Below are 14577 nucleotides of genomic sequence, written 5' to 3' on the forward strand. Positions count from 1 at the left end.
TAGCTTGTGGTAATATGTAGGCTACAGTAATATTGTATAGCTGGCTAGACAGAGGAGTTTATCTGGAATCAGTGTGACAAGATCTCTGCTGCTAGCTTGTCTGCCTTTCTGTGTCAGAGTATCTAGCTACATTATCTGCATTACATGCTACACCATGCAAATATATTTCGATATAATTCAAACAATTAGCCCACTGTACTACTGGACTGTGTATTGCTGTGAATAAGTTAGATTTGATTGTGTCAAGTGTTACATGTCATATTTTTAACTGAGCTTTGCAGAATTACCTCAACACAATTGTGTTGTGTATCAGCTTTAAATATCCAATATATACAGCATTAAACAAACGACCAGCAGCATTCAAATGTGCAAAAACGTTATATTTATTGAAATGTGGGGATCTCATGTCACATTACATAATGTTATGCCAAAATGCTCTACTGCCCAGAAGCGTCACTTTACATGTTTGGTAGGGAATTATTTTAATTATGTTAAACCAGCGTTTATCTTCCATAATGCATTAAATCATAATCACAATGCTATGAAGACATTAGCTGATCACCACAGAGCAGCACAGACAAGTTTATCAGATAATTTCGCCATAAAATGTGTCCAGGTGATCAGCTCTGAAGCCCCGGCTTGTATGGTCCGCTAAAATCCGATTTCGATAACGCTAGGTGTTATTTTGATCAACAGACCTCAACCTCAACAGCTGTTTTCACTTGAATTTCCTCACGTAGTTGCATAGCCATATAGCTAGCCAGCTAGTAGCTAGCTCGGGAGCTATGCTTTAGAGAGGCCAAATGCTAACGGCTAGGTAGTGCTAAGCCGCTGCAGCTGTTACACGTCATTGACAAAGACGCACTCTCTGATTGGCCGATCACGGCAGGACTGATGTTGGCAGTCATGCCGTCACTCATTGGCTGCGGGTCTGCGCGGGTCTTTCAATCGCCCCAGAAATCGATTTGAATGGCCCGGAGTCTAGACGCTAGTGACTGGGAACTGAGAGAGCAGGTCACGTGGGGGCTGGGTTTACCTAGGCTAGCCCTTTTGATGACCCCACCCGGGCGGTGGGCACTCGAGGACATGCGGACGGGCAAGCATTCCTTCAGCATTCACAGCGTCCCAGGTGGGAATCGAACCCAGGACCTTCGAGCTGTGAAGCGACAGCGCTTACCACTGCACCACCGTACCCCCCTTCATTACAAGACTTATGTAGACCATACTTGGATAACATTTGCAAACATACAGGCGATGGCCATACCTGCAGTTTTCAGTTCCCAGCAGTGTAATCAATCTTCACCACTTCATATGGAATAAATGCAATCTCTAAATAGCGAGATTACATTACATTAACAATACGTCATTTGGCAGACGCTTTTATCCAAAGCGACTTAAAATATAACATTTTGTCAACAGTAGAGAGATAATAGGCTTGTGTAAATGAAGCTTTGTAATTACCTTAAAATGTCTTAACACATTCACTGCCAGCCGTTTTTTCAATACTGTAGGTAGGTTCTGCCAAGTTTTTTTTTGAGGATTCTGGCTCATCTTTCAAGAGCCGAGGATTCTTTTCTGCTAAGATTTTGTGAACACAAATTATCTCAAAAGAACTAATAGAATGTGTGCTTTCTCTGTCTAAAAGAGTTAGTTTGTAGAGTTAGTAGTTATGTAGGCATTAGCAGTAGAATACAGCATGGTTTCAGCGTCTGAAAATTTATGCTGAGATAAATGGCTTTTTGTGAAATTCGATAGAACAGTCACTTTAACCATTTATTTTTGGCGTAAGACGTCAGACATCTAAACAATAGTTTTGAACAGTAATTTCCTCCATAGCAGCAGGAAACCCCCCTCTCCTTCAAACTCCTCCCTCCGTGGGTGTGTCTCTGGTGGCTTTGCAGCGTTTGTCACAAGCGAGACTCTGCCTGTCTGTGCTGCCTGGCTGCTGGCGGCTGCTCTTTGGGCGAGTCTGCATGAGTCGTTTCGGTTGTGAGCTCAGCTTTCTGCCGGTGTTTCAAAGTGTGTTGCACGCATAATCTATTATGCAAATTTGCAATCCCCCACCGCCAGCTCCCAGCGCGATAATGCGCTAAAGCGAAAGCGTTTTCGCCAATCCATTTTACAGTATGAGAATGGTTTCCTCGCGCGTTCCCCTGCAGTTTTGGCTCGGCTTTTTCTAGTCTGGAGAGCACTGTCGCCACTTAGTGGGTCGGTGGAATGGGTTGTACACCTTCGGTGGCTCCCATATTTTTATAGGAGACGTGGGGGGCGTTGATCCACGTCCCACCGTCAATTTTTTTTTTTTTTGACGACTTGACTCGTCAATGGCAGTCAACCGTTGGATTTTTTTGGACGAGTCAACTCGGCATTGGCAGTGAACGTGTTAAAATTGTCAAAACCCTTTAAAGAATTGTGTGCCTCTCTATCTCTCTTAAATGGGCTGGACTAAAGGCCATTCCAAATTTCATTCAAGACCAATTAAAAAACCAAAATAAAGAAGCAAAGTTGGCAAAGCCAGACTATTCCTGATTGAACACAGCTAATGAAAGTTGTGAAAAAGTAGATGGGAAGAGCAACAAAAAGAACACCGGGAAATTAATTGCTAAGAGACATGTAGTGTTTAGTAAAGCAGATATGATGCATATTGTACATAAGAGTTAATCTAAGGGTGGACATGCAGCGCAAAGAAACTTGTCCAAATAAAACCTCTGAAGAAGTGCTCCCAAATGAACATGCTTTTTTTATGTTTTGCTGAGCCCCCCTCACTCCAAGCATCTCATCTCTAGGTTTGTATGTCTGACAATTGCACCATGGCCTCTACTGAGAGGATTAGAGAAGAGTGGCAGGGGGGAACTTGGTATTGATTTATCGGACACTAGTGCAGTGCCCGTTCCCCCATGCACCACCCCGTGGGTGCTTTTCCACCGCACACACACTGCACTGTCAGGTCCCCCTAAGCGCAAGTTTGAAGTCGATCCGACAAACGGTTCTGGAGATACGCAAAGCACAGACATATAGACAGTCCTGGAATAAGTCCAAATTGCATGAAATGCGGCACCGAACTCCATCAGTGCAACAATAACAAAGCTCACATCACTTTCTTTTCGTTTTTATTTTAGAATACTCAATAGCATAAACCATTACTTCATTTTAGTGCAGCCAGTTGTTTGTACGGTGTCAGGAAAGTCACTTTTGATGGATACTAGGAAGCATCCTACCGGACTGTATGTGGACAGCGGCCCAGGCTAGGTTGCTAACTAACGTTAATTTAGGAAAACCTCTCCTCGCGGCCCAAAGCAGGACTACACAGCCAGCAGGATAGCAGCATGGCAGACCTTCAAGTGTAAGTGGAGTTCGTTTTAACCATGCTTTATTAAATGACTAGCTGTCATTACTTAAGTAACGTTACCCATTTGTTTGTGAATAATGCAACGTTTTTGTTAGCTGGGTTTCACACTTTTAATTTGAAGGCCGAAAAGGGAAATGGTGTGATAGTACATTGAATTGACACTGGTCTGTCAATTCTATCATTTCACACGTACCATTTCCCTTTTTAGTCTTCAAATTAAAAGTGGAAAAACAACAAAAACGTTAGCGTGTGAAGCCTCGGCCTATCTGGATTATAAAAGTATAACCTTAGAGAAAAGAGCCATCAGCCATGCCGTTTTATACTAATTTATGCCATTTGATTGCCAAATGCTTTGGTAATCAAGCTTGGTCAGAAAAGGTCTACTACATTAGCTAGTTATGCATGCATCTCAATAGCCCTGCTGCCTGGTTGTTTTTGAGACCTTTTGACGTGAGTTGAGCATTTTTATTGGGGGGGAGAAAAAAACTCAGACTAGTCGACTACCTTTAGGGACGACTAGTCGACTAGTAAAATTCACTAGTCGTGAATGCCCTAGTTGCCAGTAGGTTGCGCTATGCCAGATTGCACGGAATTCAGCTCCCTGCACTCCGTTGAGTCCCCCTAAGCGCACTCCCCGACTTTTACGTTTGAAGTCAATCAGATGAATGGCTATCGAGATAAAGCACTATTTGTGTTGCCAGTAGGTGGCACTATTCCCAATTGCATGAAAATAGGGCACTGCACTGCACAATAGGGCACACTCCCAAAGTTTGAAGTCGATCCGACCGACGGTTCTCGATGGCATGCAGCAGATGATGCTCATCCATAAGCAGTGGTGGAAATGGCCAGGTTTTACTCTGGGAACCCTACTTACACAGGATGGGGGTTCCCGGAAGTGGTGTTTCCCTAGAGCAGGGATACTCAACTTGCTTTGCCCAAGGGCCACTTTTGCAAAATGACAGGAGGCCAGGGGCCAGTTAACTCATTGAGTGCCAATGACGTCTAAAGACGTCAATTCAAATAGTAACGTAGAGTGCCAATGACGTCTAAGTCAATTGCGTTTTTTGACGGTGGGAGGTGGATCAAAGCCTGATGCATCTCCTGTGAAAGTATGGGGGATTTTGAAGGTGTATATAAGCTATTTTACGGACCCATTAGGTGGCGACAGTGCTCTCCAGATTTGAGAAAGGTGAGGAAAAACAGCAGAAAAAGGCGTGATGAAACGGAAACCGATGCATGCTGGAGCCAGAGTGGCACAGATTGCTCTGGCTGGAGCTAACGTTAGCTGCGAACAGCAGCCAATCCGCTCCCACAACTGAGCCCCTCTGTCTCTGCTGCCATAGTTTCTCCACACGATTAGCCGCCAGAAAAGAAAACCAAAGCCAAACCATTCTCATGAGAATGGTTTGGCTTTTCGGTGTCGCGCTGGGAGCCGGCGCACAACGGCGGAGCGCTCCGAAAATAGACTCTGGGTGCAGCGCACTTTGAAACGCGCAGCAGAAAGCCCAGAATCGGACGCAGCTTCATCCCAGCTCACAACCGAAACCCCAGAAACGTCAGACGAACTCAGCGAGCCCGATCCAGACTCCCCCGACGAGCGGCCGCCATCCGAACGTGGATCCGCAGGCAGCAGAGACTCGCCTGACACACGCAGCAGAGCGAGCAGAGCCACCAGAGACACTCCCACGGAGGAGGAGTTTGCAGTTGAGGGGGGTGGGGGTGCTGTTTTATTGAAGGAAATTACTGTTCAGATGTTTCAGGTCAGAAAATATTAGCTTCAGAGTCAGTGATTTGCTTGAAATGCTTCATTTCACAAAAGGCTCATTATCTCAGCTTCTAGTTTGAAACGTCTGTTTTTGGTGAAATCAACCTATCTTCTCCGGCTGATAACTAAAGAACGGAAAATTATATCAATAAACTTTTTTTTGCTGATGATACAAGAGAGTCTCATCGTTCTTTGGGCATGTTCCGTGTTTACATAGTAATATCACACAATATTCTGTGGGTCTTGAGTTATCACTGAAAACGCTCTGAAAGGGCTGGCACTGGGAGCATCCGTTTTCCAAAAGTGGCTGGCACTCAATGAGTTAACACGTTCACTGCCGTTGACGAGTTAACTCGTCAAACAGAAACCAACGGTTGACTGCCGTCGACGAGTTAACTCGTCAATTTTTTTTATTTATTTTTTTGACGGTGGGACGTGGATCAAAGCCCCCTACATCTCCTATAAAAATATGGGAGCCACCGAACGTGTACAACCCATTCCACCGACCCACTAAGTGGCGACAGTGCTCTCCAGACTAGAGAAAGCAGAGCAAAAACAGCAGGAAAAAGCGTGAGGAAACCATTCTCATGAGAATGGTTTGGCGAAAACGCTTTCGCGCTGGGAGCTGGCGCACAACGGTGGGGGATTCCAAAAATAGACTCTGGGTGCAACACACTTTGAAACACGCAGCAGAAACCCCAGAATCGCACGCAGCTTCATCCCAGCTCACAACCGAAACCCCAGAAACGAGCGAGCCCGATCCAGACTCGCCCGATGAGCGGCCGCCAGGCAGCACAGACAGGCAGCAGAGACTCGCCTGTGACACACGCTGCAGAGCCACCAGAGACACACCCACGGAGGGAGGAGTTTGCGGGGTGCTGTTATATTGGAGGAAATTACTGTTCAGAACTATTGTTTAGATGTCTGATGTCTCACTGATGCCAAAAATAAATGGTTAAAGTGACTGTTCTGCCTGTTCTATCGAATTTCACAAAAATGCATTTATCTCAGCTTTCCTTCTCAGACGCTGAAACCATGCTGTATTCAACTGCTAATGCCTACATAACAGAACATGATCAAAACTAACTCTTTTAGACAGAGAAAGCACACATTCTATTAGTTCTTTTGAGATATTTTGTGTTCACAAAGTCCTAGCAGAAAATAATCCTCGGCTCTTGAAAGATGAGCCAGAATCCTCAAAAAACCCCATTGGCAGAAGCCACCTACTGTATTGGATAAACTGTTGGCAGTGAATGTGTTAATAAACAAACATTAATATATTTTTTTCTGTAGGGGATTGTAGGTGTTTGGGGTGTCAGTTTGAGTTTAGTCTCACAATGTTGTGCACACAGGATAGTTAGTTAGGTTAAGTTAGTTAAGTACATAATTGTAAGTGCCTGGGCGGTGAGCAGATGGCCATATTTGACCACTTAGCTGGAGCTTAGTCAAACTTTATTTAACATTAGTTTTCATTGTGAATTAGAAAATGGTCAGGGGGCCACTCTGCACCCTAATTGCCCACCCCTGCTGTAATGTTTACTTTAGTGTGCAGACAATAGTTCAAAACAACCAGTTGACTAAATAGCCATTAGTAGTCCTCTCCTCCCTCTTCTGCTCTCCTCCAGACCAACATTCACCAATGAATGGAGGGAGGGAAGGCGGCCAAGTTCAGGCCGAAGCCTCGTGCCAAAAACTGAGACTCCGGGAGTGTTCCCAGGCCTGATAACAAGGCCTGAGCATAGTCAGGTCTGCCACCGCACCCTGGGCATTTTGAGAGCGGAGAATGAATGACTGCCCATCCTCTCTTATCTCAAGAGGCGAAGGTAAGAAGAACCCAGTTTTTGGTCACCACCTTAACTTTAGCATCTTATCGGAATTTAGCCTCAACGCGAGACTCAGCCTTCATTCTTCATTCTGAGTCTCGAAGTAGCACCCCAAGGCGTTGCAGGCTCCGTTAAAATGGCCTTATATCTTCAATAATGTAGCAATCACAATAAAACAGTACATACCTGCTGCACAAGGTTGTTAACTGATGGATAAGATAATCGGTGCTCCAAGATATTGCGTAATACTAATAATAATAATAATAATAAATATAGCCGCAATCGGTGATGACGGGGTCCAAGCATGGTCAGTAAGGGTGTAGTGGTCAGTAAGGGTGTTGGGGTCAGTCAGGGTGTTGTGGTCACATAAGTACTTGTGACTTGAAGTAGTACTTGGATAGAAAGCAGTTTTTGTGTACAATATCCCTTTAAGTATCTGGACAGAAAGTGGTATTTGGGTAGAACATACTGTTAATACGACAAGTACTTCTCTGGCTCTGCAGATACATATAATATGGTCTACAAAGTTAAATAGAACAGTCTGGATAGCTCACTTGGTAAAGCTCATGACTTATGCTAACTAAAGACCATTGCGGCTCAAAGTTCAAACCCCACTGGGATGAACAACTTTCAACTTCAGACAGTTAAATGAAGGCTTTCCCGTGGGGAATATGAAGATATATTAAATCTCACGCCCCTAAGGAGTTTGAATCTGTTGAAATTTTTGAAATTGGTTGTTCAGGGGGGAGGGGCGGGTGCGGGGAGCCGAAATCCTACAGTTCCCACAATGCACTGGGCTCGCGTGGCCTTCGATTCCACGCCCACCCCTCAGGCATTTGGCTGATATCAAACTCCAGTAGGTGGCGGTAATGCACATATATGTTTGCCAACCGCCATAAAACTCAAAGAAGAAGAAGGCTTCGACATAAAAACATTAGTAGAAGAAGAAGAATTTTTTTTTTGCCTCCAAATTGCACCAAATTTAAACGGTAGTATATATGTCGGGAGATGTCTTCATAAAAAAAAATTCATGCATTTTAAGGCATTTTCCTAGGAGTTATGAGCATCTGATGTTGTAACTATTTCATGTAAAAAAGGGTACATTGCTCAGCGTTGATTTCGTAACTTCAACGCACCTTCTACTAGATGTAAAATTTGACAATGCCGCCAGTCCCGTGTCTGTAGGTGCTTCCGTTCCCGAGATATGGTTATTTGCAAGGAGCTATGGGGAGCTAACATTAGCTAGCCTAGGCTATGCGGTGAAAAAAGATGGCTGCCTTTTGTTTTTCTTCAGGACCTGTGAAGGGGCGTGGAGGACCTCTAGAGGCAGAACCATGGCAGCACACCCCCACAACATTTGTAGTTCACTGGTGCTCGTCTTCCGCAAGGCGGACTTGGCCTCTCTGACGTAAAACGCGTCGGAGAGGCCAAAAAATATGTGAAAGATGGTTGATTGCTCAGGCTCTGAACAACCAATTTCAAAAATTTCAACGGATTCAAACTCCTTAGGGGCGTGAGATTTAATATATCTTCATATTCCCCACGGGAAAGCCGTCTTTTAAGTCAGTAACAGTAATTAAAACCCCACATGTTGCCTCCTTATTTTGCAGTGTTTCATGAACTTTTTCAATATCTTGGAAATGTTAGCTGGAGATTGCGTGGCTGTGTTCAAGAACGTGTTTTGCAACAGGAGAGGTTAGTTCTTGTCTCATGATGGAGCTTTTGTGTTCTGAAATCAGAATTTTCAGTTGTCATTGTGTCTTTCCCACACACACATCAAACCATAGGGCGTAGTGGCGTCCACTACAGAAGGTTGATTGTTTTTATCCCTGAAATTGCTTTTGGTGACTATAGCCAGCACCCTGCATGGCAGCTTGTTATGCAGTCCATTTACCATTAAGGACATTTTTGTATTACACACATAATGCACCACTTTACATTAAAAGTCTGCCCTGAATGGAGGTGTTTGAACTAATTGGTGTGGGTTGTGCTGTTACAATGAGCACATGAGTGACAAGGATAATTCAGATTGAATTCTCTTTTTGGACCTTTCCCATCTGAAGACACAATAATGTATTGGAATGTTTTTCCTCTCATATATCTGAAAGAAGACTCCCAGCAAACACAATTACATCATGATGTTCTGATATCATCTTTCAGTGACGTCCAGGACTAGGCCAAATCACAGCCGATTTGGGGATCATTTAGACATCTACACAGGAATGTCAAGATGACGTCGAAATATGACGTTACATGAATAGGCATATTCAGTTATTCTGCTATGTACACAGTGTGTATTCAGCAGCTTTATACATAATTATATCCAGATTAACCTTTATTCTACATTTTCAAAAAATAAAACAGTTACCTGGTCATGGTTTGAACCCAGGACCTCCAGCTTTGGTGTCTGCTACTCTACCCCTACACCATCCTTCCACAGCAACGACAAGGCACAGATGTAACCTTATTATGGCATAAACTTGTTTTTATTAAAACGTGGGTGTCAAATCTTTGTGGATCGGGCATTACTGTGTGACATCTAAACCAACTATGTATTATGCTACAGCAGATGCAGAACCCCAAAACACATTAACCCCACCCAAAATGCTACATTCCAACTTCCAGTAGTAGTAGTAGTAGTAGTAGCAGAAGTAGTAATAGTAGTAGTAGTAGTGTTGGTAGTAGTGGGAGTGGTAGCAGTAGTAGCAGCAGTAGTTGTAATTGACCGGTTAATGAGTTGTGGGCAATTTAGGGTTGGCATGTTTCATTAAAAGTTTCGAGATTTATCATTTAAAAACGGTTTCACGTATCCAAAATCCTTTAATAACTTCAGGTCGGGGTTGTCCATAGATGACCCAGAAAAAGTTTTGTGTGATTTGGCCAAACGGTCTAGGAGGAGCTCGCAAAAGTAGGTTTTTGATCCAATTCAAAATGGCGGAAAATCTACCAGACAGAAATGGGCGTGGCCTAGTAGGTTAGATGCACGATGCTCCAGGGAAACCGGTAGACGTGGAATTTTGATTCTACGGCTCGTGGTTCAGAAGTTATTGACCGAAAAACATGAAATTGGCTGTTATAGCGCCACCATCTGGTGGATTGGTGTAATTTTTTTACTCTGAGTAGTGGGTGATGTCGTGAACCTGTGTGGAAAGTTTGGGTGATGGGGGGGGGTATGGTTTCTGAGATCCACACACTTTTAGGGCAGGAAAAGAACAAAAGCAAATACACAAAAGTTTAGACATTTATATTTTCAAAACGGTTTCATGTATCCAAAATCCTTTAATAACTTTAGGTCGGGGTAGTCCATAGATAACCCAGAAGAATTTCCGTGTGATTTGGCCAAACAGTCTAGGAGGAGTTCGCAAAAGTAGGTTTTTGATAAAAATTCAAAATGGCGGAAAATCTAGGCACACGCAAATGGGCGGGGCCTATATGGATAGATGCGTATTGATCCAAGAAATCCAGGAGAAGTGAAATTTTGAGTATAGGACACACAGTTCAGAAGATATGGACCATAACGCAAAATGGTCTGTTATAGCGCCACCATCTGGCCAATATGGGTAATTTTTTGTTTCTGAGTAGTGAGGCACATTTACAATCTATGTGCCCAGTCTGGCTACGTTGAGCATTACAGTTTCTGCTGTACATACAGTTTTACCGGAGAAGAAGAATAAAAAGAAAAGAAAAAAAATCAGAACAGATACAATAGGGATCCACGCACTTCGTGCTTGGACCCCTAATAATTTCCAATACTGAGCCCTGTAAACATGCCAGAGCCTGTATTTTCTGTTCTTCCGGATGTGTAATTATTGGTTTCCACCCGTAGAGACAGCAGAGATGGTGCGGTTTCCTTACACATAAAATCTAATAATTTATTAAATTATCTGCCAACAAATTATGCTAATTCAATTCCATTCCATAATCTCTCTCAAATTGCAATACTTCCATCATCCATGACCTAAAAATGTTCTTCCTTCCTGGTTTGTTCATGTTTCTCTATACAGGCAAACTGTTCAACTCCAGTCGAAGTGAACATGACCAACTAATGCAGTGAATGTGTGAAACAAGTTGCACAGTAAAATACATTCTGATATATTACAGGACCTAAAAAACACTCAGCTGTTTTCTTTCCTAGGTCTGTTACACAATGTGTCTATGTAACCATTCATGGCCTCTTCACAGCTTACCACATGAATTCAATTTATTTTTCTGCTCACTATTCTAGGCTCTTGCAACTACAGGATAAGAAAACAATGTGCAGGACAAGCAGAAGAAAACAAAAACATCTTACTGAGAAGCTTTCATCAACCAGCAAAGACAAAAACAAAGATAAGTAAGCGGAAAGGTGAAACAAGTTAATCCAACAGTAAATGAGATGGAGGTATGTATGCAAAAACTAAAAAACACTCGCCAAAATGGAAAATTCAGCAAATAGAGTCGTTCCGATACCGATATCAGAAATGCCTCCGATACTGCCTAAAATCCTGGATTGGGTATCGCCGAGTACACAAGTCTATGGATCGATCAGATACCACACAATGTATTAGCCCTGGAAAAAAAGTCGTTAAAACTAGTGTGTCTGTGTGTTACTGGCTCCCGCAGATTCACGCAGTTAATACAGCCTGCCTCAACTCCCCAAAAATGAAATCTATAAAGTACCCCGGTCGGACAGAGGCCACAAGGCGGAGATTTATCTGGCGACCGGTGCTTAGGAACTCCCTGGGGTTGCGGTGCACAATTGCTCAAGTTGTGCAGATATACAGTATATAAATACACACACACACACACACACACACACAAATCTATTTATTTATTTAACGCACTGGTATCGGACGGATACACTAGTTCAGGTTATCGGGAAGGAAAAAATGGTATGGGAACATCTCTATCAGCAAATGAACATTAGACTCTCAATATGTTAATTGTCAGGTTCTCTTTTCCATTTCAATATATCAGACAGTTCAACTGTGATGCAGGTTGGCTCGCCTCCAGATCCTCCAGGTCGTCTGAGGCAGCATGTAATACAGCCAGGCTACAGTGAAGAATACGCTGAATGGCTGAGCTGACTCATAAAAACAAGCTTTGGACCAAAGGTCAAAGCAATAAAGCAAACTCTAAACAAACAAGGTTGTATTACAGTGGGAACACTTGTACTACTGGCTGCATTAAAGGATATGTTTCGTGGCTTTTTTTTTTACCTATTCATCATAGTATTCCCATGATGTCACATGAATTTCCTACCTATATATACCACTTCACAATACACCGAAATTATTGTCTGTCTTTGTCATTCAATTGTCATCAGCTGTTCATTTATTATGATCATCTGTTATTTTCCTACCAAGATGGCCGTGTGGTGATGTAACAGAATATAATGATAGTGCTTCAGTTATGCCCTCTTATGAGTTTGGCATGGGACCTACTAGGGAGTGAAATTCCCGATGTATTCTTCCATTGACGTTGCGTAAAATCAGTTTTTCTTTCATAAATTCATATTTTTTTCCCCCTTAGTTTTACTTGGCCAAACCAAGTGATTCAGCTATGAGAGTCACGAGAGACCATAGAACATTTGACTCGGACCACACACACAGTATGGGGGGGTAGTGCACAGTACATTTGGAGGAATAAAATCTGTGTGTATTATATATTTCCAATGTTTTTAAACACTTGAGTAAAGCAGACCCATATTGATTTTTTGATGAATTATAAAAGTTCCAAACACCCTTATTTTCCATATAGAGCTTGGGGGCTTTGAAGACAGGAGTAGACTCACTGTAGACAAATGTACATGTAGATGGTCAAATGAATTGTGGATGGTATGTTTAGTGGGAGTGTTACCTCATGGCATTCTTAAGTACTTCAGGCAGGATATAATCCAGAGGCAGAGGGATGAAGGGAAAGCGAGCCGCTACATGTCCGTTGATCCTCACCCTGGGCGAGTTCCCATACTGGTGCTCACATAGGCGCCTGGTGGAGATAAGGAATGCATCAGGGCATGTACCAATACACAGGATCTGACTGAACCAGCCCTTGTGCTATATAAGGGTGGGTGTCCAATGTCCATACAGCATGTTCTGCGTTGTTTTTTGTTTCTTTGTTATTGTGTGTGGGAAAAGCGCTGCCTGGAGCAATCTTTGTGAGGAGACATAAAACACTGATCACGGCATTGTCATTTGAGCAGCTGCTAGCTCAATAACCAGCTGGTTAGCACAATGTCATTTGAGCAGCTGCTAGCTCACTAACCAGCTGGTTAGCACAATGTAATCTGATCAGCTACTAGCTCACTAACCAGCTGGTTAGCACAATGTAATCAGAGCAGCTGCTAGCTCAATAACCAGCTAGTTAGCACAATGTCATCTGATCAGCTACTAGCTCACTAACCAGCTGGTTAGCACAATGTAATCAGAGCAGCTGCTAGCTAATTAACCAGCTGGTTAGCAGAATGTAATCAGAGCAGCTGTTAGCTAATTAACCAGCTGGTTAGCAGAATGTAATCAGAGCAGCTGCTAGCTCATTAACCAGCTGGTTAGCACAATGTAATCAGAGCAGCTGCTAGCTCACTAACCAGCTGGTTAGCACAATGTAATCAGAGCAGCTGCTAGCTCATTAACCAGCTGGTTAGCAGAATGTAATCAGAGCAGCTGCTAGCTCACTAACCAGCTGGTTAGCACAATGTAATCAGAGCAGCTGCTAGCTCACTAACCAGCTGGTTAGCACAATGTAATCAGAGCAGCTGCTAGCTCACTAACCAGCTGGTTAGCAGAATGTAATCAGAGCAGCTGCTAGCTCACTAACCAGCTGGTTAGCACAATGTAATCAGAGCAGCTGCTAGCTCACTAACCAGCTGGTTAGCACAATGTAATCAGAGCAGCTGCTAGCTCACTAACCAGCTGGTTAGCAGACAATACAGTGTTGTGGAACAACGCACAAGGAAAGGCTCACCAGATATTTCCAATACAGGTATGTTATCCATACTGCCTTTAAGATCACTGTTACTGTCATGTCAAATCACTGATTACAAATGTTCTATTTCTCCACCGGGCACTTTACTTTCTCCATATTTGTTGCTATGGGAAATGGCCAGGGTCTCTGTGATCACGAATGGCTGTCTGGAAGAAGCGGTTCAGGTCACCCGGAGCTCTTCTTAAAAGTTTAACATTTCTCAACTTATAAAAGCGCTCCACTCTGCTCTGACAGAATGCTGCTCTGACAGATACAGCTGCTTTTTGTGCGCCTCGCGGCTGCTTTTCATTTCTTTCTATGAGGAAAGGGCGTTGGCACTCAGAGAGAACAAGGCCAGGTCGAAACCTGGCATACGGCCGGTGCATGGGATCGTCACCCCTGTATACCCATACACATTTTAACAATCAACAGAACACATATAAGCCGTCGTCTGATTTTCCACCTTTTTTCCCTGTTTGTGTTTATAAATAAATATCTGCTTCGATACTCGATACAGATACGATACTCGATACCTAATGGATAAGAAACAGAATGTCCACAAGGTTGATCACATTCACAAATTCAAGGTTTAGTAACACCCTTAACAGTCACTGTGGGATTGAAGGACACCTTTTGAAATGTGTCTCTCTGGTGTTAGAAGACCACCATATTAACTGAATGTTTCTGTGTTAGAAGAA

General features: G+C 43.2%; 1 protein-coding gene across 1 annotated transcript in view; it reads right to left on the minus strand.

Annotated features, from left to right (window-relative positions):
- The window catches only part of bckdk (branched chain ketoacid dehydrogenase kinase), a 44410-nt gene that overhangs the window by 10774 nt on the left and 19059 nt on the right, over nt 1–14577 (minus strand). Inside the window, exon 8 of the mRNA XM_083637181.1 lies at nt 12776–12904. Within this exon, the coding sequence (XP_083493307.1) occupies nt 12776–12904 (129 nt within the window). The remainder of the gene's footprint in view (nt 1–12775; nt 12905–14577) is intronic.

The sequence above is a fragment of the Poromitra crassiceps genome (assembly GCF_964638095.1).
Source record: "Poromitra crassiceps genome assembly, chromosome: 1".
Classification (NCBI taxonomy): domain Eukaryota; kingdom Metazoa; phylum Chordata; class Actinopteri; order Beryciformes; family Melamphaidae; genus Poromitra; species Poromitra crassiceps.